The sequence below is a fragment of the Corvus kubaryi genome, unplaced genomic scaffold (genome assembly GCF_017639235.1).
Source record: "Corvus kubaryi isolate FWS band 111438036 unplaced genomic scaffold, C.kubaryi_AGA036_p1.0 37398, whole genome shotgun sequence".
In the NCBI taxonomy this organism is placed as follows: Eukaryota; Metazoa; Chordata; class Aves; order Passeriformes; family Corvidae; genus Corvus; species Corvus kubaryi.
Window position 1 is genome coordinate 1254793 of NW_024581137.1, and position 24409 is coordinate 1279201.

Here is a 24409-nt window from a genome sequence, read left to right on the forward strand (position 1 = left end):
AGGCTTGAGAAAGGACCAGGAGAAAACTATAAAGCTGTTGGATTTTCTAATGGTAAGCATGATATTAGTTCCAAATAAAAATATCAAAAAGATAGTACTGGGTACAATCAGTCACATTTTTGAGCACACCAGCATATTTAATTCTAGTCTGTGTAGAACACCACTCATTAATCAGATTTAGGATAATTTTTTGAGGTTATAAAGTTTTCAGAAGAAAGTAACTTCTGATGTAGGTACTTCTGTAAGACATTTGAATTAGTGCCACACAACATTCTTCCTTAATAAAAAGGAATTTTTCAAAAATTAGCTTCCTTATTGTTTAAAAAAATTCTCTTAGATCTCGTAATAGCAGAAAACCAACATAAGACACAATATGAGGTTTGAGATACTGACATCCAGATTGATATCCATTTGGCAGGCAAATTGAAAAAAAAGTTTTAAAAATGGTTTAAAATCTGAAAGTTCTGCTTCGTAGTGAGATGCTAGAAGTGCTTTTAATGCAGTGAGAATCATAATAAGAGAATGTCTGTGGGCAGCAGTGAACTGAAATAACTGAAAGGTGCGGCTGGACAAACTCATGCTCTGAATTAAAGTGTGTTACAGGGTGGATAATTAACAATGGAAACCATTTATCTAGACATGCCTGCATGCATCTCACAGAGTTTTTAAATACATTCTGTCAGTCCTTCTCAGCTCAGTTGAAGCCATGCATATGATTCATGAGCCACTCGGCAAGATCCTCTGCCCCACAGGGGATCAGTGCAAGAGCCTCTTCTGACCTTCCAGGGCGGTGAGCCATGGCCACCCTGTCCCTGACTCAGTGGTGCAGGAGGTGCCAGCAAGGATGCTGTGCATCTTCTTGCTGTCTGGGGCTTCCTTGGCCCTCATGAATATTCAGACTTGAAGGCATCGGTAAGATGAAATGAGCGGTGACAGTTCATAATTGTGATTAAAGGCAAGGGCAGCCAGAAAAAGCTCAGAAGCTTGGAAGCTCTCTGAAGAGTGACGTGGCATGAGTCTGGTCCCATGAAGGCACCATCCTAACCCAGGTGTCTTGTCCAACACTGACTGTGTTTGTAGGGGGTGCCACAGGGCCAGAACAGGCTGGACATGTGCCAGCCCACCCCTCTGGCCATTAATTCACTCTACCCTCACCCTTCCATAAGTTACACACACAAACAATCCCTTTCCCTCTGCCCCGTCTCAGTTCCTGAGCCAGGATTCAAATAGGAAATACAGAGAATAGAGTGAAGGTCCCAGCCATCCAATACATCCTGAGCTGTGCTGGGAGCTTTGCACCTGGGACATGGGGTAGTGATGATGACAAGAGAAATTGCAGCACTCTCCTGAGAAGTCCTTGCACTGTCTGACTATGAGCAGATGCTGCAGAGATTTTCTCCCAGTCTGCAGCTCGTTGCCTTCATACACAGTAGAAATGTTGGGTGTTCTAAGGTAAGTTCTTGTATAGTGCACTGCTGTCACAGAGAGCACTGTTTTTACTGTTGCCTTGAGCAGAAAGAGAGAATGTGAAAGCGTGTGTGGTTTCACTGTGGTCACATCCACCTCGTAAAAATCCATCACAGCTTAGAGCATTTCAGTGCAAGGGCACTGCGGGAGCTCGCTGCCAGCTGCGCCTGAGCTGCTACCAGCAGGAAGACAAATCTTCCCACAGGCAACACACGCAAATCCTTCCCTTGCTCTCAGATAAGAGGATAAAGGAAGACTGAGGGCAGAGAGATACAGGTTTGGAAAAAAATGCAAAAGGAAAACAGTAAGCTTGACTCTGTCCTCCTTTCTTCCAAGAAAAGAAACAGACACCCCCAGATCTTATAGCAGGTTACAGGGTTGCAGGAACCAGTAAAATTAATATGGGTCAGTAAAATAGAACTAGCAGTGAGTGGGAGGCAGGAGGAGAAGAGCTTCAAAAACTGATTGAAAGAAGGGAGAAACTGGCATAAATAAGAGAGAAAATACACTTTAAAATGCTATTAAGAATCAGTTGTTCTTTTAGTAAAATTAGTGAGAGAGAGAGGGAGAACAGACTGAGATTCTTTTTTAGTGTAAGACAAGCTTGAGGAGGAGATGGAAAGAGGATGCTGGGTTTAGGAAGACCACAGTTCTAGGCAGTGTATATCTGCGGGTATCTGTGAGCACAACCAGGTGCCACCACATCACCTTTTCCCAGGTATTTTGTAGGTGTGAAAGTGTTGGGAATGCCACTGCTTTGTCACACAACCTTGTCTCTCTTGGGCTGGTCCTTTTGGAGGGGCGTGCAGGTGTTCCCATTCCCTGGGGAAACTGCTCAAACCGCACCCAAGTGCCCTTGGCGAGAACTCAGCCCTGCTCTGGTTCTGCAGATTTATGCTGGTTTGGTTTAAGGGAGATAGCCCCCATCTTTGTTTCTGCAATCCTTCCCTGTCTGTGAGGAGCAGGTGTGCTGCAAGTGCCAAGTGCCATTGCCCAAGCTTTTCCAAGTGACAGTGGGGTCTGCCTTGTTTTCAGAGCACTAGGATAGAAACTACAATTCTTCAGAAATCAGATTTGCTAAGTTGCAGTGTAACTGGGCTTCTTCATGTGAAAGCTCAATCAAGCATTTTCTTAGATTTACAGGTACTGGATTTTTTTTAAGAAGCATTGTAAACTTCCAAGGCTCTGATGCCTCTATCAGAGCTATAAAATAGAGGGGGCTGAGGAGGAAGTTTTCTATTCATGTAAAATCAGGGGAAGAGGGGGACACTTGATGCCTTAGGTTTTAACTTCCATATTTTTCAAATCCTGTACTGCCTAGTGTGTAACTCTGAAGCTTCTTGTAGCGTGTTAACTTCTGCTCTCTCATGCTAGGTAGACATAACAAAGCCTCTCCTGGCTTGCTCTCCAGGGACACTCCGACCATCCTAGTCCCAAAATGTAAACCAAACCCTCTGAAAGGGGGGCAAGCCTGGGGAAACTATATCATTAATTAAAGCTTTAATTGGAGAATTAACCCTGATATGCAAATGAAGCAAACTTATAAAAATGTGAAGAACTCTTGATCTGTCATCCATCTTGGGGTCCATTTTGAGAATAGCCTCTGGCTCCGCAGGGGGTACCTCTGAAGGCCATTTGAATAAATACCTACCTTTATTCCCTTACTCCTGTCTAGTCTCTGTTTGTAGGTGGCCTCTCAAGGCATCAGCTTGTCAGCAAGGAGACTCCCGGTGCTTCATTATTCTCTTGGGAATTTTTACTTTAAATTTCAGTGAAAAAAGGGGCCAAACCCAAGAAAAACATTCTGTAAATCTGGAAATAGAAAATTCCAAGTTAATTTTAGTCAGAAATACTAAGAACATCTGTGTTTCTAAATTGAAGCTGTTCTTTGGAGGACACCTTGACTTGGTGAAATCATCATTCTTTTTCCTGCTTCCTGCCTGTGTCGGTGGCAGTGACTGATTAACAAATCCTCTGTGCTGAGCTGTCCCTGAGGCCAGGCTGGGCAGGTTGCGTCTGGTCCAAGCACAGCAGGCTGTGCAGGAATCGTGGGTACACCTGGACCCCTGTGTCACCCACAGGTGTTTCCCACAGAGGGCTCAGCTGCAGGGCAAAGACAAGCAAGCCATATGGGCTGTGGTCTGTGAAATCCTGCCTCAAATGCCATGGGAGTTGATGAGTTTCAAGTACAATACCTTGTTCTCCTGGACCTGTGTCTTCCTGTGTAGCTATTTGTCTTCAGACAATTTCCCAGTGGCACTGAGTGGTTGTAAAATTGACAAAACAGACCCCAGGTATAAAAGCAGTATTTTCATTTAGAGTATTTGTTCAAGCAAATGGCAGTAAATTTATTCTTGTACATATAGGTCGTAGTTCTCTAAATATTAGTAATAGCATGGTTATATCTTAAACTCATGCGCAGACAAAAGCTGTGGACCAGCCAGGTGGGGATCTCAGACCCCGAGGGCCAACTCCAGCAGCACCAGGAGATAATTTCCTTTGCCAGCTGAACCTTTTGGGCAGGTAGGACTCAGAGGGCTCCTCTGAGGTGAGCGCAGACCCCTGTTCTCATGGGAACTACATCACACCACCAACTGTAGAAACTGAAAAGCTTCATCTTAAAAGCACTCTGGTCTTCCCTGTTCTTGGAGGGGGTCTCTTTTGGAACCTCGTGTGTCTTCTAGAGTCCAGGTTCTGAAAGCTGCTGTAGCTATTTCTTCTCTGGCCAACACTGTCCTGTCCATTAGCAATGGGTTCCCTTTGCACACAGCCACTACAGACTGAGCATGTAAGGTCTCTTCCCTTCACCCTCCTACCTCTCCTGCTGATTGCAGTTATCCAGCTGATGGTGTTGCCCTTCCCAGCCACTCCTGGACCACGTCTTCAGAAAATGTTACCCAGGGTGTATCACTCCTCCTTATGTTACAGAATAGCCCCTCGCTCCTGGGTGTGGTGTGATCAGAGTGGGAGATAGGAGCAGCTGGCTGCTGGAGCTCATACTGTTTCCTCAAGCTGCTCCCAGCCACGGTCACAGAGTCTGAGGAGCTTTAAGACATTGGACGTCTTGACACCTCCCCCCAGCCTCTCTGGATGAGGTGCTGTGCTGTTCCTGACAGGCATCTGAAAATCAGGCAAATTGATGGTGTTCTGTTTCATAGGTATTTTATGGTCTGTTTTATTCTGTGTTTCCTCCTTCTTGCTGATTTTTGCAGAGCCAGATAGCATTTTTTCCCTCTTACAAATACTGTTGCTTTTGGAGAAGTGTGTGCTAAAAACGGGCACAGGCATGAGGAGAGCTAGTTCAGAAGAAGGTATTAATGAGATGGCATTTTGTGCATCTGTAGTACTACTCACGTGCTTTCCATTCTTCCCAACAACTCTACTGGGGCAAAAAGAGGCAGGATAGTGGACCAAAGAATATATCTGCATGTGTCAGGGACAGTATGTGAAGGAGGCAGGGAAATGGAAGAAAGCCTTAGGACCACAGTAGCAGATCTTGCCTGGTAGGTAGGTGATTGAATCCCTTGTGTCTGTGTCTTTCTCCACAGTTCAGATGCATATGCCAAATCCATGCAGTCAGCTGTTAAGACATCTGTAGCATTTCCAGGGAAAAATGTGTCAGTTAAACAGGTCTCAAAGCTCAGTATTTATGGCTTATGAACCTGAGGCCAACTTACAGTATCTAATTTTGGTTGTACAGTTTGGGGCTGAGATGGCCCAAAGCAGCAGCTGCTTGTGGATTGGGCAGGGTAGCTGAAGGAAACATGGCTGGTTCCTTCTGCAGCCTCCTGGATCAGGAGTGTCTCCTGTCTCTTTAGTCTGCAAGGGTAGTCGTAGGCAAAGTCCTCATGTGGTCTTCTTTCTCATTGACTCCCAGACCCTTTTCCGAGCTTTTCGTGAACACAGCCATCTGGCTTCACAGTTACAGGTCAGAGGAGCAATTTGAGACAAATGAAAGGCACATGCAGGTATCTCAGTAACCCCTTGGCTGCATGACTGCAAGTGAATAGCGCAGTTTGCAATTCCACAAGCTGATTAGACTCTGGCTGGGTATTTTAGCACACCCTGCAGTTACCTTCTAGCAGTTGCCACAGTCTTTTGGCATCTCCCTTGTTTGTTGGTGTTCCATGTTTATTTGCAGCTTTACTGGCAGGATAAAAATGGCAGGCTGAGGGGTTTTGAGAAGTGGTGATCTGGGCTGTGCTGCCTGAGCATCAAGGGAAATCCGGAGAGGTGTAGCTCCTGCCCACCTCTTTGCCCTTTCTCCTCAGCAAAGACAAATTGTACAAGAGCTATCTTGTGTCCATAACAGGGCTGCGCAAAGTTAGCAACAGCCCTCCCCTCGGGAGGCACAGGTTACCTTTGCTGGCAGCTGGGCTGAAGATGAAGCACGAACTAAGCTCGAGTTACACATCAAAGTGTGGATAGCAAGAAGCAGAGGACTCTTTCATGGCCCTTCAGTGACTTTAAAAACAGAAACTGTTACTTCGACTTCACAGCCAGCCAGCTTTGAGGACAGGCTGTGCAGTTATCTGAATCATCTTTGTTCGGGAGCACAAGGAAATATTCGGAGCAGGCTGACTGCAAGTTCAGCCTGACCCCAGCGTTAATAGCAGAGGCACTGAGTTACAATCACCGTGTCTGTGGGTGGTCAGAGCGAGGGGAGCGTGCCTGTGCCCCAGGGCAGGGTGGGATGCTGCCCTTCCAAGGTAGGTCACATCGCCAGAGTCGTGCACTCATCCCGGCTGCGAAAATTATCTGGATGCTTTCACCAGAAAATCACATTTCATCAGAAAATTGCCTTTCATCAGAAAGTGCCAGCGTGAGCAATATCTTTGGGTTTCGTTGGTGAGGCATGTTTCTGGGAATGTTGCTCTTTTGCTGGAATTTTTCTCAGGGAAGGCTTCTTCATTTTACAATGACAAGAGAGGGCAAATGACCCAGCACCCAGTGTTCCAGGCGGTCCCACACAATGGGACAGAACCAGGTGCAAGCTTCCACCCTGCTCTCATAGGAGTAGGAGCTGGGTCTCTCCGAAGTCCGGCAAAGGCTCTGGCGTTGGGCTGGTGAATAATTGGTAGTGGAGGAGTGTCTGTCCTCTGAGTCACCCTGAAGATGTTCATTGAAACAGGTGGCTCAGCCTCCCACCCAAATCCCAGGGAAACACTCTAAGCCTCTGGACTGGGGACTGTAGGCAGACTTGTCAGCAGCCTCAGGGACTTTGTCTGCACGTCCCTTAACATGGATCTCTGACGCATGATCTCAGGTGTATCAGAATTTCAAGTTCCACACTGTCATTAAAAGAGAGTTTGATCTGATGTGCGCAGAGAAACACTTGAAATGCGTGACCCGAAAGGCTCAAGTAACAAGGGGCAAGTGGACGTGAACAGAAACATCATTTTAGAAATGTCATGACTTTCAAGCTTATGTAAGTACTTTTGTATGCAATATCTCTCATGTTGGGGTTTGTTTTTTTCTTAACATACAGATTTGACAGCCAGGGAGATCTCACTACAGGGTCAAAGTGGGCAGCATTGAAACTTCTTCCTTGAAAGTGCTGTTGAACTGCTGACCTTACAAAAAAGTGCATGGAAAGCAAGACAAGAACCGGGGCAGTTAGAGGTGATCTGCCTTTTGTCATCTTCTAATGCAGAGGGATTAGAAGATGGCGTCAAAGCCTGCAAGAATCTAAGGAAGAATCTCAATTTCTTGTCAGGAGACCAGAGGACAAAGGCAGGGCTAAGAAGTCACACAACACACAGTGGGGAATTTTTCTGAGGTTCAGTAGGGAAGTACAAGTGAAATGGACCCTGCAAGCCAAACCAAAATGTTTCTGAAAGACGTCTGCAACTTTTAGACAGGCCATACAGAACAATGAATACAGATGGATTTGAACTCCAGTGACACCATTTCTTCGTTTTGTAATTTTCCTTTTGCCAAAGGAACTTTTGGCAAAGAAAACGTTTCTCCAGAAGAAAGATGCTGTGGTTGGCTTTTTGACAGCAGATTTCTATAGGTCCTAATGAAGGAGACTCACTTTAATTTGACTGCATAGAATTACTCACTGAATCCTTTCTTACTTTCTTTCCTTCTGCCCTATGTTGTCATTAGTATATAGCCCCCAAATCCTGTGCAACTGCAGGTATTTTCCCATACTCAAGTAATTTCTGCAGGAAAAAAAAAAACCTACACAGATAAATAAATGTACACACCTTGTAAAGAACAACTGTTTTCCCTGTGGATCAATTTCATCAATCTAAATATGGAAAAGTAGTGATAAAAATGTATCCATTAGATTACAGGGTGAAGAAATTTGGTTCATTGGTATGAGGGAGAGCTGTTTTGCTTATAGAAAGTAAAAAGCAGTGTGTAGTTGTTAATGGACATGTTTATGGCCACAAGTTGATATAGGTCAATCTTCTTTGAGAACATACAGATTTGATGGAGACCTCTTTTGGGCAGGATGCGCTATTCTGTTAGGACTTGTTTTTCTTGTGTTTCAGTGGCTGATTAATTCCTGATTTTTTTTTTTTCCATCTGCGTGTGTGCCTTTCTGAGAATTTTTGCTTTGTTTTCTTGAACAGAAAAACCTCAAAAGCCTCAGCAGAGTTACAGCATCCAGTTGGACTGGAACACATAGTTAGAAGTTTTAGAAAGCAAAAAAGTGCCTTTTTTTTTTCTTAACCAATGCTGTAGTCAAGCAGGAAAAAACCTGCAAAGAAAAGCAGCTGCAGCTGAAAGAAACAAAGAACAAAGAGCATGAAATACATTTTTGCTGTTGCTGTTTTTGATATCATGTGAGGATAATAATAGGTCACACCTAGATGATATTGAAACATGGTCCAAGGGACAGGAAGACATTTAATTAGTGAAAAAAAGAGACCTCTGGCAGGTTGATTGACACACAGATCTGTTTTCTAAAAGCCTGTTCAGACCCTCTTATTCTCAGGACAGCCTTTGGACAGAGCCTGGCTTGGTCAGATTGTGATAGGTTAATAAGGATATTGAGCAGACCAGTGCTTTGCTGGAGACAATTATGCATTAGCTGGAAGGGGGGGTTGTTTCATCCTGTTGAAGTGAACTCTGTGTAGCAGAGCATTATCACTCCACTCTACTGAAAGTAAACATTGCGACTTTCCCATTAGTTGTCAGCTGTGGAGAGTGGGAAGAGTGGAAAAATGCCAGGGCCCAGCATTGACTCTGGATGGAGGAAATTTCAGCTCCTCATTATCTTGATGGGCAAAGATGCAGCTTGGTTCTGCAGCATTGGATTATCTGAGCTCCAGATTCCACCAAGCTTCTTGATTGTTCTTGGCTGAACAAAAGTTGCCAGGCTTCTCCCACACTTGCATTTGGGATGCAGTTCTGCAGGAAGATTGAAGACAGAAATAGCAATGCTTTAGGTCTGTGAACCTACACAGGATAAACATGTCAGAGTGTGGGAGAGGACAGAGTCTTCCGAAAGTCATCTTCACTGGTAGCCCATTAGTGAGGAACAGTCTTCACTCCTGTTGTCTCCTACACCAAAACTCACACACAAAAGCCCTTGGGAGAGTCTCCTCTCCATATGCAGCTATATAGAAAGTGCTGGGACAATTAGGTGCCAAATTAGCTATTAATCACCTTAGTGACTTTGTAGGTTTATTTTAAGGCTAAATTCTCCATAGGCTTCACTGACTTTGCTAAAACTTTTAGTGGCATGAAAAATCTATACATGTACATCAGAATCCCTAACACTTCCTGCCAGATAGGGCTCTTAAGGCAAGATGTACCTGAGTTTCCATAGAAGGTGGTCCAAGTAATGGTGCACCTGTCAGAGAAAGCAAATTTGCACATTTGGATATTTATCTCGTCACTGCTCTTGCTTTGCTCGAGCCATAGCTATTCTCCTCTGGGTTGTAGCCCTAACACCTCAAACTGATCCTTTTGAGCACCTGCAAGGATAGGATGAGGAGCTGCAAATCCCCTTCAGCCATGGATGGCCCTCAGGCGTGAGATCAAGCATATCCTGATGAGAGATTCCCAGGCAGCAGAGCTCTGGGACAATGCTGGTCTGCTGGCTGGTTTCTGGGTCATAAGGAGAGAAGTTACAGTGGTGCAGGCAGAGTCCTTCCACTGACTTTGTGAGCTTCGACTCTGGCTCACAGAGGCAGATTTGTGCTGTGGTGTGAAAGCATCTTGATTCTGTATTTGATAGGAGAGCCCGACAGCTTAATTATGCTGTGACAGGAGGAAAGCGCCTAGAAACAAAATATTATATCCAATGTATTATGATTGTGACAAAAATACTTACTTATGACCAAATTAGTTTGGTGAGGCAGATATAAATTAAGCTCCTTCTAGTGTTCACACGTACCAAAATTAGGAATTTAAAGACAGGCTGTCTGAGCTACTATACTGGTAAAATAAGATTATCATTCCTCCCTGCAATATACTTAAAATCTTGACAGTAATTTCAAGGGGATAAGTAATTTTTCTCTCCATATCAGCATGACCCCCTGGGAAACAGTGGGAGGTACATCATATGCCAGTTGAAAGTGGAATACAAAACAAAAATCCATAAACACAAGGCATTACAACTTTCTATTGTGGTTACTACAAGGACCATAAATTCCTTTTCACATCTCTTTTTCATGTTGACATCTCTTTAGTTATTGTCTCAATCTCTTCCTAAGTGTAAGAGGTGCAGGGTACCTCAGCATTTTGGTTAACATATTGAGGTAACTAACCCAAGGCTTTGTATTCAATGTGATGACACTGCTCTCACTGCTGGCAGTGCAACGGCCCTTGAAACATATCCAGTCCCTCCACAACATTTTGGGGAAGGCTGCAGTTAGCAAAGAGGGCAAAAGCCTCATCAGTCTTTTGTTGCTTTCTTTCCCAACAGGGAAAAAGCCTGTGCATACACACTTCAAGAGGAATGAAATTAGCATGTGGTGCTGTGCAGTAAAAATTTCCTTGGCTCTCTGGAGCAAAAGACTCCTGTGGCTGAGTATGTGGGCAGAACTGTTAATAGATGTGCCAGGTTCTCAGCTTCTCCAGTGGTGAAATGGGGACCAGCTTGACACAGCCTCGCTGTGATTCTCAGCTGATGTTTTATTGCTATAATTTGGCATAGGCAAGTAAAACAAGGTTGGGCATTGGGACCTAATACCTGTTGCAACCAGTGGGAGTCACACACCCCACTAGCATGGATGGACTCCTTAAAAGAGTTTTCACAAACTGTTCAAACTGGCACACTGAATAAATGTACACTTCCCTTAAATAAATATACACTTGCCTTCCACACAAAGCCCCCAGAGCACTCACACTTCTATATGAGCATTTACAGAGGAAACAGCACTAGCACTATAATTGTCCACTTCAAAATCTGTTTACGTAGAGAAGTTGTTTATTACTCAGCTGGAGGTACCAACAGTGCTGTAGCAGAGAATTGCCACAGTATTAACAACCAAAGAGTGGCCATCACCAGCATTATTGTTTATTGCCTTTCCAGTGCACTGGGGCTGACTTGTTTATAAGCATCGTAACCAAAGAGCCAGAGCTCTCTTTATTTGCCACCAAGTGAGCCTGCAGGGAAGAGCACTGCTTCCAGTGCCTCAGAAAGCTTGGGGAAGGCACTGTGGTCACTAGTTGTTACAGGTGAGGTAACTAAAAACACTTACCTCTCCATACCCCACTCTGTCCTCTGGTATTTTTTCTTTTAGAAATGCCTACATTTCTCAGTACTTTATATAAGCTTTTGACTGTAGGGGTAGAGTGTTAATAAATGTTCACTGGAATATAAAATACATACTGTATTTAGTGAATAATAGATTATAGATAATTCCAAGCATATCACTTAAAATGCTGTAAGTGTTTATGAGCCATTAGTAAGCAATTTATTATTGATCAGGAAGGGAAGGAAGGATCACACATTTCTTACAATCCATGAATCCTTGAATGTAACACCTTTTTAAAAGGTGTTAAAGTCTTGGTTAGAAATGAGCCCCTGGCCTTTTAGCAGTAGCCTGTCTGGCCAACAGCTGATAAGATCACACCAAGTTCTTGGCAGCTTTGGGACACTCCAAAGCACTGTTGACTTGTCCTGTAGTCAAACATAGCCTGACCTGTCCTGGAGCCAAACATGTAGCCTCTGGTTTTAATACCTCTCAGCAGCCATGATTTTACTTCAGTACCTCGCAATTTGTATCAATTTCACGTGGTGGTTTTAAGAAGTGATTTTTCTATTTCTTTGTTTCAACGCCCTGGCTAAATCTGTTTCTTCCCCCTTTTATGTGTTTCCCACTCCTCCCCAGGGTGAATGCTCACAAAAGTGCTATGACATCTTTGTGCTGGAGACGGTGTGCGTGGCATGGTTTTCCTTTGAGTTCCTGCTGCGATCCATCCAGGCAGAAAACAAGTGTGCTTTCTTGAAAACCCCGCTCAACATCATCGACATCCTGGCCATTCTGCCTTTCTACATCTCTCTCATTGTGGATGTGGTTTCCACAAAAAACAGCAGCAAGCCTGGCGGGGGAGCTGGGAACAAGTACCTGGAGCGAGTGGGGCTGGTGCTGCGCTTCCTGCGGGCGCTGCGCATCCTGTACGTGATGAGGCTGGCGCGGCACTCGCTGGGGCTGCAGACGCTGGGGCTCACCGTGCGCCGCTGCACCCGCGAGTTCGGGCTGCTCCTGCTCTTCCTCTGCGTCGCCATGGCCCTCTTCTCGCCGCTGGTGTACTTGGCTGAGAGCGAACTGGGAGCCAAGCAAGAGTTCACCAGTGTCCCCTCCAGTTACTGGTGGGCTGTGATCTCCATGACAACTGTTGGCTATGGGGACATGGTGCCTCGTAGCATCCCCGGACAGGTGGTAGCCCTGAGCAGTATCTTGAGTGGGATTTTGCTGATGGCTTTCCCAGTGACATCTATCTTTCATACCTTTTCCCGTTCCTACAGTGAGCTGAAGGAGCAGCAGCAGCGAATAGCCAGCAGGCAGATGCGCCAGCGGCAAGAGAACACTGAGCTCCCAGATGATGACAGTACAAGGAGGCTCAGTGCCACATTCCCACCAAGTGCTGGTGGGCAGGAGGGTCTGCTTTTGGTGGACCAGTAAGCCAAGAGAAGTTCTTGACCCTGAATAGCTGAGGACATATGTTGGCAGCACAAGAAGCAGTGGACAAGGGAGGTCAGTTCTGCAAGAAGAACCCCATGAACTGCATAAATGAGGGGCAGACACACACAGGGTTTCTCTAAAGACCAACTTGTGATCTTAAGGGACCTCTTAAAAGTATCCCTAGAAATTCTACCAAGTACAGCTCTGCTCCATTGCTTTTCTTAGGGCTTTTCTTTCCTATTGAGAAAGTGGTTTTGGGTACGCCGGAGGAGCAGCCATTGAACATAGCCAGCCAGCAGAATGTAATGTGTAGCACAGCCTGTGCCAGGTGCCATATGGCAGAGCAACCAGTGTGCCACCTCCTCCCTACCCTGCTTGGTGGCACTCCCTGTGCGAGGGGCTGAGCGAGGGGCTCCCCGGGCTGCAACGCCCCACAGCACATTTGTTTTGGCAGCCCCAGCAAGGAACACAAACCTCAGACAAGCCAAGGGGAGAGGGCAAGAGAAGGGCAGAAGCATCCCTTCAGCTTTACCAGGGGCTTGGTTCTGTCTTCTACAGCTGAGGCAGCGCAGCCGGAGCTGCCAGCTCTGAATGTGTGTGAGCACAGTTTGCATTATTTAGTAGAGATGCATATTTACCATCCTAAGCTTTGTATCTTAGCCCCATGACAGAAATATACATACAAAAAAAATCTTTCTGACTGTGGTACTGAATGTTAACTTGGTTTTTTTCCTTTGCTAACAGTCAAATATAACAAATACCATTACAAATGATGATGTTTCTCCACTTTCTGTTAATTATTTCCATCTCTCGTGTATGAAGAAATGTGTCTAACAGGCAACTGAACCAATCTGAACTACATGTAGCCCAAGAAGGGGAGGGTGATGTTAAATCAGCAGTGACTCCCAGCTCTGGATAGTCGTCCTCAGTGGTGGTGGCTGCACTGAGTAGTCATGTGCAAACAGGAGTAGAGGAGTAGTCCAAACCCGGTGAAGCCAGCAAGACACCTTCAGTGGGCTCTGGCCTGAGCTGCAGTGCAGCAGCTGTGCTCTGTGTTAGGAGTAGCCTTTTGGTTTTGCCCTCCTACTAAGAAAAAGACAATCCTGTCATTAGAACAAGCGTTCTGGCCCTTCTTCCTGATTCTCAAAGGATTAAGTCAATTTAAAGGGAAAATGAATCATATAGTGGCATCTGCATTTTCCTTATTGATGCCAGCCCCATGCATGAGCTTTCCAGGCCCCACCCTGGAGGAGCTGCATAGCTGGTCCAAGTCAGGGTGCTCTGTGGGTCTTTCAGTGCTCCTACAGGTGGGATGTGATCAGGGAATGGAGGGAGATGGAATCCAACAGTCTCTTGCACCTACACCCCTATTTGTACTAAAGCCATGCAGTATCACCCTCCATATTCTCCTCCTGCCAGAAAGGGAACAAAACCTGATATGTTGGAGATGGGTTTTGTCTTGGTCTGTTGTTTGGGGATTTTCTGCCTCAGCATATGTCGTAAAACCAATCCTCACATTAGCAAACTCTCATATTAAGCCATTCCTTATAGGAATGAAGCAAGGGAAATGGAAAGGTTACACTTTGTTTTAATAAAAATTAAAAGCTTTGTTGCTGACTGTTTGTGTCTGGTGATTTGGGTGTGGGGGGAGGTGGTGTTTCACCATGCTGATGTGAAGTAACGCGTGTTACTTGCTGCTGAGACTGCGGGAGATGGAGGCAGCAAAACTGAGCCCCCCTACCCTGCAGGATGCACCTGGGTCAGCAAAGCCCCAGCTGTACTGAACTGCAGGCAAACCAAACACAGGTGCCCACGCTAGGGCTCTGCCCATCCTTCACGGCCCAGCAGCATTGGGAATACATCTGCTCCTTGTGCCAGAGAGCAGGGCCAGGGGCTGGTGGCTGATGCCTGGGCTGACTCAGACTCCTGGCAAAGCAAAGCCAAGCCAGCGCTGGGTTGCTGTGACTCATGAAAGACTTTGATTTTATTGGTTTTTTATTCCTGATGCAGGCATTTCTTTCATTAAGGGTTATTAAGGTCTCACCTCAGGGATACAGCTTTGCAGCCAGCTGATTGCAGCCAGCAAAGGGAGCAGTGGCAGAGGGACAGTGTGGCTGGTGCTGTGGGGCAGCATGGTGCCCCTGCTGGTGGCATTCAGGTGCTCAGTCTTAAGGTGGCACCCGACAGACTCACTAGGTGGACTCACAAGTTCACTCCTCATGGTGATCTGGTTCATGCACACCAGATGTGTTTCATGCTCCATCTCCAATATGAATGAAGTGACCATGGCTAGTGTGCATGGAGGGTGCAGAATGCATCTCTTCAAGGTGGTGAAGCCCACAAACTGCAAGCACTCTTACCTTACTACTAGAAAAGCCACATTGGAGTAGACATCCTTGCAGAATGAAGAGTTTCACACTTGCAGTGCTAGCAAATAGCCATGAATCAATGCAGCTTTTGGCCTTGCAGCATGAAAAAACCAGCACTGGGACAGCAAACTGCAGCTCAGCAGCTGTGTAGAAAAACAGACTGATGACATACCAGATTATTACTGTTCTCCATCAAGTTGCTATTGTCCTACAATAGTGAGTTCTTTGTATTTTTCAAAAGGCACATAATTAATTCCAGCACACACAGAGTTTTAATAAAGTGACAAAACCCACTCATTATGTCTCGTAGTCAAAGCCTGGCTTTTAATAAAGTTTCATTTCATCTATTGGGATGACAGATGAGGAAACAAATATAAACCAGGAACCTTTTAAACAAATTATTTTTAGAAGCTGTATAAAGTTGTGATGCATACATTGCCAGACATAAAAGACACTCAGAGAATGAATTTCACCCAGGGCAGCTGTTGTTATGGGTGATGCTTATTACTTTTGATCAGCTGCTGAAGAATGTTGGTTTTGTTGTGTATGGTGGTTGGTTTTCTTTGCCACAGCACACAGATCCTTTTAAGGCCATTTATCTCTCACTGTAATAAATGCCACACTGCTGTCTGTAGGCACACCAGTGCCAGCATGTAGTTACACCTGTTTCTTTGAACAACTTAGTGCTTCACGATTGTAGCACACTAGTTTTGCCTCAAGGAAAAAAAAAGGGAAAAAATATTTCTCTCTCATATGGGACAAAGACTCAAAACGTGAGCAAAGCCACCTCTTCTACATGTCTGCCTTGGTGGCAGCATCCATGGACCTAGACCTACAAATTCTGGCAGCTGGCAACAATAGTCATGAAAACTGTAACTTAGGAGAACTAAGGCTGTCTTACCTGATAAAGGGATAGAGTTAAAGGGAATAGCACAAACAGCTCATACAGCACATGTGCACAGCCACCTCCTACCTCGCAGCAGCCTCAGTTAAGAAAAAGCAGTAATGGTAAGAAAAATGTGACACTGGTGTCATTTCCTCAACTGTAAGCCAGACAGAGGCTGCTGTCCCACGCTGCTGAGGCCAGAACAGGTGCAGGTTATGGCAGCCTCACTGCAGATGTTTCAGGGGCAAAGTATCCTTGGCTTTCCCCTTGGCACCGACAAGCTAGAGCCTTAGAGGACTGTGAAGCCTTGGCATGGAAGAGGACAGAGGTGCATGGAAGGGTTGACAGGTAGAGAAATCCAGCATGGTTCTGCTGGCCCATCTGAGGCTGAGCAAAGCCCCTGAGTCTCCCAGCAGCACCTACCAGAGCCAAATGCACACAAGCCAGACACAGAAGGGCAGGATGGGGGTCTGAAATGCTGTTTGCTGTCAGTGCATTTCTAGATGCTGACATCCACTTGGGACTGGCTGCTTCACAAGGCTGTTTCCAGGAAGACCTGCCCATGCTCCAGGGTGAACCTCACATTGTGTTCTAGTCCCCATCTCTTGTTTACTGCTGTTGGCACAGGTATGCAGGCAGTGTTTATTTACTGGCGCACTGTTGACTTACATAGTGATGTTTTCTTTCTTACAGAAAGCCTCCAACAAAGCGACAGTTGTCAGTCAGGTCCTTGAAGCCTCCTTGGCTCTCAAGCCTAAGACAAGGATCACAATCAGATTTAACAAACAGAACCTGTGGCCAACTTTTGCTTTCATACCCAGTACCAAATGTGAGCTTTATGTCTTAAAATGTTTTTAATCGCACCTAACTGCATGCATCTCAAACATCTAACCATGACACTTCTCCCTCCATGGAGCCACAGTGCAGACAACCGTCTGCCATGCACAGCAGAGGGAGAGATTTGCCCTGAGGGAAGCCTGGGGCAGCACTGCACCAGCCAGCAGGAAAAGCGCTGGGCTGCTGCAGCACCCAGAGATCGGGTTCTCCATTGTTTCCTCCACCATTGGCTTCCCCACACTGAATGCCAAAGCAGCAGCACTATCTGGGAGAGAAGGTGCAGCACTGCAAGTGCCGAGCAGGCTCGGCTGCTGTGAGAACTGCTTGGGTCTCCGCTGCCAGCAGGCTGCAACAGGGCAGGCAGGGTTTAACTCCCCACCCTCACATTCCTTCTCCTTTCCTCCCCACTTTGCTGATTTACCTATCTTTACCCTTCAGATTTTGGTTTTCCTTCTTTCCCTTCCCTTCCGGAGTATCTCCCTTCAGCTCCTTACTTGAGCAAGCTCAGTCCCTCCCATATCTCTCCTCCCACCCTTCCCAACCCTCTCTCCTGTGTCTCTAGCCCTCTCTCTTCCCCATCTCCCCTTCTCCAGCTCCTGCAGCCATTGCACACAGCAATAGCAAACTACCTCCCCATGCCAGAGCAGCCCAGCATCCTGGCTCAGCAGCCTGGCAGGATCCAGAAGATGCACAGCATCTGCAATGCTGCTCCTGACAGTCCTGGCTTGTTTTCCCATCCAGAAAGAACAGGGAGGGTGGCCAAGACTTCTCCTGGGGCAGCAGTTGGCCATGAGATGACAGACTCAGTGTCCTCATCTCCTGTGCAGAGGCTGCCAGGAGCACATCCCTCTTCTGCATCCCATCTTCAACTTCGTTCTGCAGTTTGTGTGACACAGGCTTCTTTAAAAGCCACGTAGTAATCCGTTAGCGATTTGGTTTTTACTGTGAGCATTGCAAACACAAACAAGTTGCGTGGTCACGAGGGTTAAGTTCACCCTAGTATGTATGGAAGAGCAGGGGACAGAAATCCAGAATCCCTGTTGCGCATCATGACTTAGAACAATTTATGCCTTCTGCTTACCCACTCATCAGAAGGAAAAAGCACACTAGTTATTCCTATCACCAATGCTCCTGACAAGATGAATTATAGTAAGAGCTAAGAAGCACACATTTTGTACCTGAACAAAACAAAGCAACACTGCAAGTTATATATAATAGGTAATTTTTATTTAAAAAAACATTGCAACTGACAGAAAAAATAAAGTCCATGAAATGTGCCATACATTCAAAGAGATGTATTTAGAGTAATCGATTTCTTATTCTCTGAGGTGATCATTGAAACAGATACTTCCTGACAAGCAGAGAACAAAACAAAAGTTCTGTAACACTTTGTCCCTAAAGTACCTTGCAAGTTCTAGAGTTCCTGGCCAAGAGTCCTACTTGCTAAATGCCACATACAGAAGATGACTTGGACATGGTTTCACTGGCTTCTCTTCCAGCAGTTGCTGCTCTAGTGTAAATGAGACTGGTCTGCAGAGCTTGCTGGTTTGGGTACTGATGACAGACTCAAGAATCCGCACAAGGAAGAATCCCAAATGGAAAAAACAGAAATTGTTTAATCCTCAGTAATACCTGTAGTTCAAAGCCAAAGAGGCAGCCAAAAAGTGTGCACTCCCAGGTGAAGGTATAACATACAGAAGTATGTTTCTTACAAACCATTAATTTCTTACATCCCCGTTTTGCAGAATATTAGAAAAAGACCACCAAATACAAAAATCTTACCATTACAAGTTAATAAAAAAACCCTTCAGACCCTTGAAACGCACAAGAAAGTGTTTGTTTTCAAACAGTAGAAATACAATCCTCATTAAAGCAGCATACCGGAGAAGCCAGTTGTTAAGTTTTCAATTAAAAAAGACAAAAGCCCAGATGTTCCTGTAACACAACCAGAACACTGGAGAAAAGAGAGGAACAGAACATTCATAGTCTGCCATGCTGAGTACATTGTCTTTGTAAGGTCACTTCAGGCCTAGAAGAGTATCAAACAAAGAGCATGGGGTCAGTGCCTGGGCACAGTGTGACTCCCCTCCGCTGGACAGTTTGCTACCAATGAAGACAGTCCAAATGCAAATTGTGAGGTTCCCAAAGAAAGCACAGTAGGGGAAGTATCTGACTTATACACTGAAGTTCTCAAACCTCAGACTTGCTGCCACTGGTTAAGAAAACATAAGCTCTTGTGCTATTCTTAGAGGAAAAATGATTCTGAAAAATTTGTCCAACATTTTGCCTGTGGTCAGACAGGACTCACCCAGCAGAGGGAGAAAGCCTCATGAAGGAAGCAGCACAGGCATAGCTGTTCCTGGACCAAGGGCCTTGCTACAGCCTCCTCACATCACCCAGGGCAGTTTCATGACAGCAGCATCACAACAGGAGCCCAGGGGTTTGGTGACAGCCCCCACGGGTCCACACCACCAGCAGCTGCACGTCACAGACAAAGCACAGTGACCTATGCTGGCAAACAGCCTTTAGAGACAACAGCTACATAAACTCTGCTCTTTCGGCTTTCTCAGTCCCTCTAAGTACACGCTGTTGATTCTTCTAAAAGAGAAGAATCTCTTCTTTAAGAGCCTAGAAGTTCACAACAGTAAAAGGAAAACATGGACTCGTTCCTTGTTGGGCCAATGCAGGAAACACCCCAAAACATAACCTAGTTCTTGTTTGGCATTGAACAACATGAACACAAATCTCAGCCTCAACAAATCAAGCTGTCAGATGCTGGTCCTACTCCAGGGGATACAGCTTTTTCTTTGTCTCAAACTTTTTCATTTCTGAGCCAATGAAAGTGGACCTGCTTCTGTCTTTGTGGCTCAGTCACGATCTAGAAGTATTTGCTTGGCAATACTGGCAACATCCATCTGCCGGCCCCTTGGTTTGGGAAAGACACCTCACAGGCCAGCTCTGTCCTGTGCACAGCTGCTGGGGCTGCCCCCCAAGTGCAGGGCAGGCTATTCCCACACCCCATGGTTTCAAAGCACGACTACCTAAGTTCCCTGCAGTCTCCTGCCGGCTCCTCCTTTTGCCTGGATGCTTGACTGGCTGTGCCAGCTCTAGACATGGCTCCAGAACCAGCACCATCAGACCCCCTCCATCATCCCCTCCATGTGTCCTCCTGCAGGGAGGGTGAACACCTGCTCACTCTTTAGCCTCTGTGGCCGGCTCATTTCTGGCTGCTCACCTCTTTGCAGGGCCTCCCACCCCCACCTTCTCTGCTCACTGGACACCCTTAAAGAGAAAAGAGAAAGCTCCTGGATTGCTCTTCAATACTTCTTCCTCCATCACGGAGATACTGAATGCTAGTATATGTCACAAACTTCCCACCAATATACAGACTTTATATTACATATAAATAGGTAGAAGTTTCAGACAAAATATCCTGTAATTTATGTGGTGTAACATTTTTAAATAGCATTAAAACCACAAACCATCCAGCCCTTGTGATTAAATATACAAACATTTGTGAATTGATAAGGCTCATAGGTATGTATGCAAAAATAAAGTGCCCCTCCCCCCACCAAGAAACAGTTCTGTACAGCTAAGTCCGAAAACAGAGCGAGCAAGTTATTTAACACAGAACCTCCCGAGCTGGAACTGCAGCCAGATTTTCCATCCTTGTTCTCATTTCTGCTTTCAACTCGGCAACACAGGAGTATTTACAAGTGGAAGAAGATGTCATGGCTGACTCTGCTGACCTTCAACCCGTCCAGCCAAGTTCCTCACAGGGCCTTGGTGCTGGCTGGGTGTGCAGTGTGGGACACGGGCTTCTGAGGGTAGTGGCTGTACAAGTAAACCTGCAACAGGATAGCGATGTCCACAAAAACCTGCAGGAGTCCACAGATGGAGAACTGGAAAGGGGCCTGATTCAGGATGAAGTAAACAGTCTTGAACGTGTCCCCACTGGTCCACATCAGCACCATCTTAATGCTAAAAGACAGAGAAAAGGTAAGAGTGTTAACTGAGAAGAACTTGGCTTTGGATAAGACCTGCTGAGCCAGAGGATCCCTCCTACTTCAGCTAAAATTTATACCCAACAGTGGGTTGGGACTCCCCTTGACATGGGCAGACTGCGTGCCTAGCCAAGGCACCACTGAACTTGGAAGGGAGGATCAAAGTCTCTGCTCCACAAACTGCAGCACTCTTATCTCAGCAATTACAGCTCCAAATACCTGTGGCTATGAAGGTATCCAACATGTTTAAATATCCAGCTAGGATATTTGACTCAGTGGTGCTCTGTAAACATGACTGCCACATGCTGACAGCATTGACCATAAACCAAAGTAAAACGGTGCACAGAAAAGAACAGCGATTCATCCCAGCAGTTACTTCCTGTGCGTGCCATTCTGTGCTCATGCAAGGTAAAGTAACACACAGATTGCTCTCTCGTGCATGCACACATTTAGCACTTGCTGAAACAAACAAAATAGATAGATGAAACCACTCCTTACTGCAGAAAATGCATAACCAAAAAAAGCAGAAAGACAGATTGTTCAGTAATACAGAAAGAGAAGAAATTACATGCCTGAAGCTGTTACTGGAAGGACGAACAGCACTAGGGATTTTTATCAAGGACACAGATCAAGAGCAATGCTCAGACTTCCTTTTAATAGCCAAACTTGCTTTCATCTTGCTCTTCTGCTGAGCATTCCCTGTCCTGTAGTCCAGCTCCTGCTCCCCCACATCAGGAGAAACTCCGGGGAATAGAAGCAAGTTCTTCAAACAGACCAAATTACCTTCAGTGTCCTCAACAAAATGTGAACAACCACCCCTGGAAGGCTGTTTCTGAGCTTCATGCACTTTATCAGGAGGACAAAAGCTATGTAGTTCACAGTAGGAGCACTGCACATGATTTGTCATAATTACAAGCAATTTACATTTTGCCAGCACAGACGCCATCACACACAGTCAAGCCCATGCAGCAGGGCAGTACTTAATGTTCTGCCCTTTTCCAATGCTCAGGCAGGAGCTAGCAGGATTTGTGTTTGGGACACAAGCACACAATGCCATTGCAAGCCAAATGCTGCAGCCCGTTCTTTCCCTGCATGGGAAGGGTGGCCAAGAGCATCAGTTTGTACAGCCCCCTCACACTATGGAAACACGAGCCTTTTGTAACTCATGTCATATGGCCCAGAGCACAAAACAGGTCTACAATCGGGACCTTCCACAGAACCTGCGTGGAAGTGCAAGCAAGGATAATACGGGGTCGAGTGAGCAGTCATTCCCCACCCAAGGTCATTCTAAAATCATAAATAAATACTCAGAGAAAGAAAACAACGGCTGAACTCTACACGTCATTTGTGCGTGGTGCAAACAGCCTGCACCACCTGCCCTGTGCATGTTTCCAGTCACACCAAGTCACCTTACATCACACTTACAGGACATTCATAGATGCAGGTGGTGATCGGGATTGATTGAGATTTTAGTCAGGAGGGCAATAAACTCTGAGGGTAATAAAACTGGCACCTCCTCCTTTGTTTTAAGCTTATTAGTGTTTGCTGGGCAACCGATCACAATTTAATTGTGAATCTGTCCTGGCATGGCTAGGCATCCTCACTAAAAGCACATGCTCAGCCAGGCCAATCAAACTAACTGCTCACTGTTGACAGAAGGGCAATTCAGCTATACCATGAGATAGCTGAATAGGAATTTAACAAATATCCTTAACGCAAAAGGTATTTGCCACACATTCCCTATGGAGAAAGCTAGCTGGGTTTTTTAAGTGACCTTACAGTGCAGTGCAGTGCAAGTGTGGAGGAGAAGATACACAGTCAGAAGATGTACAGCCTACGGAAGAGTTAACCCCCTCAAAGAAAGAATAATCAATCACTGAGGAAAAACTTAAGGACACCTGCAGTTCAGCAGCACCACAGGAGCCAAGCACACCTCTAGCTGTGTCACATGCTGTGCCAAGTTTGCCAAAGCAAGTGTGTGTTTTGCTAGGAAGCCACCTGTGAACTCAACAGTCTGCAATACCAGCTGGAAAACTTGGTGCATGTTCTGACAGTCTCTGCATGTTCCAGAGCCCACACTTCAGCTCATACACCTGACACTCAAGGACATCATCATCATGCCTGGAGTTCTGACTAGGACATTACAACACTCCACATACACGAAAATCTCAATTTGTCCTTGACAAAAATGGTCTTAAAAAATGCTACAGATAGTTTAAGAAGATAATGCCACTGGTCTATCTGTATACCAAAAAATATACATCCTTCTCTGTCCAGTAGCTTGGACAAAACAGCAGAGAAAACCTGCAAATCAGCAAGGTACAATAAAAACAAAATATAGAAAACATTTGACATCTCACAAAACTTAGTACTGCAGCTGCAGCAAGGTTCTCAGGGCTGATGCAAAGTAGTGACTGTAGGATTGCTGGCTGGTCTCCCAGAGGAGAGGCTGGGACTGGACAAAAGGAGCGTGTCCAGCACAGACCAAAAGGAGCATGAGGTAATCACAAAGAGCTTAGCAAGGAAATGGGGACAGTGTCATGCAGGAGGTGAGAAAAGGCAATGAAGGGCCACAGAGGAAAGCAAAGGAGACAGCAGAGGAGCCAAGAGGTTGGTCAGATGAGAAGACAATAGAAAAAAGAGACTGGAGCAGGACAGGGAATGACAGGAACGGAAGAGAACTGGAAACTTGGTACACCAGTCCTTGAAAATGCCCTGAATTTGGGGTGGACAGTTTGTGTGGCCAAGTTTTAGTAGCAGGGGCCAGGGAGGCAGGCTACAAAGTGACTTTTGTAAGAAGCTGCCAGAAGCTTCCCCTAAGTCCAAGAGAGCCAATGCCAGCTGGCTCCAAGATGAACCTGCTGCTGGCAAAGGCTGAGCCCATCAGTGACAATGGTAGCACCTCTGGGATAACGTATTTAGGAAGGGGGGGGAAAAACTGCTGCACTACACAGCAGCCAGGTGAGAGGGAGCAAGAACATGTGAGTGGAACAGCCCTTCACACACCAAGGTCAGTGCAGAAGGAGGGGGAGAAAGTGGTCCAGGCACTGGAGCAGAAATTCCCCTGCAGTCCATGGTAAAGACCATGGTGAAGCAGCTGTGCTCCTGCAGCCCATGGAGGTCCATGGGAGAGCAGAGATCCACCTGTAGTATGTGGAGGAACCCAACCTGGAGTAGGTGGATGCCCAAAGGAGATTGTGACCCCATGGGAAGTCTGTGCTGGAGCAGGTCCCTGGCAGGACCTATGGGCCCAGGGAGAGTGCAGGCCAAAGCAGCAAAGCTGGAGCAGGTTTCTGTCAGGACTTGTGACCCCAGGGAAGACCTACGATGGAGCAATCCACTCCTGAAGGACCGCACCCCATGGAAAGGACACATGGAAAGGACCCACAGTGGAGCAGTTCATGAGGAACTGCATACCATGGGAAGGACCAGTGCTGAAGAAGTTCATGAAGCACTGTCTCCCTGGGAGGAACCAAGGATGAAGTAGGGAAAGAGCATGAAGTGGACGGAGCAGCAAAAACAACATTTGATGAATGGACTGCAATCTCCATTCCCTGTCCCTCTGTGCCATTTGTGGGGAGGATGTAGAGAAGATAAAATAAAACTGAGCCTGGGAAAAAGGGAGAGGTCTGGGGAAGCAGTTTTAAGATTTAGGTTTATTTCTCATTATCATACTCTGATTTTGATTGGGAATAAATTAAATTCATTTCCTTGAGTGGAGTCTGTTTTGCCCGTGATGGTAACTGGTGAGTG

General features: G+C 45.9%; 2 protein-coding genes across 4 annotated transcripts in view; one reads left to right on the top strand and one right to left on the bottom strand.

The window, feature by feature from the left end:
- The window catches only part of KCNG2 (potassium voltage-gated channel modifier subfamily G member 2), a 54575-nt gene extending 40398 nt beyond the window's left edge, over positions 1-14177 (top strand). For both annotated transcript variants that reach the window (XM_042042841.1, XM_042042840.1), the window contains exon 3: positions 11766-14177. In XM_042042841.1, the coding sequence (XP_041898775.1) occupies positions 11766-12560 (795 nt within the window). In that variant the 3' untranslated portion in view covers positions 12561-14177. The remainder of the gene's footprint in view (positions 1-11765) is intronic.
- A 3680-nt stretch (positions 14178-17857) lies between these two features.
- The window catches only part of SLC66A2 (solute carrier family 66 member 2), a 66015-nt gene continuing 59463 nt past the window's right edge, over positions 17858-24409 (bottom strand). For both annotated transcript variants that reach the window (XM_042044183.1, XM_042044182.1), the window contains one exon: positions 17858-20633. In XM_042044183.1, coding sequence (XP_041900117.1) covers positions 20426-20633 — 208 coding nt within the window. In that variant the 3' untranslated portion in view covers positions 17858-20425. The remainder of the gene's footprint in view (positions 20634-24409) is intronic.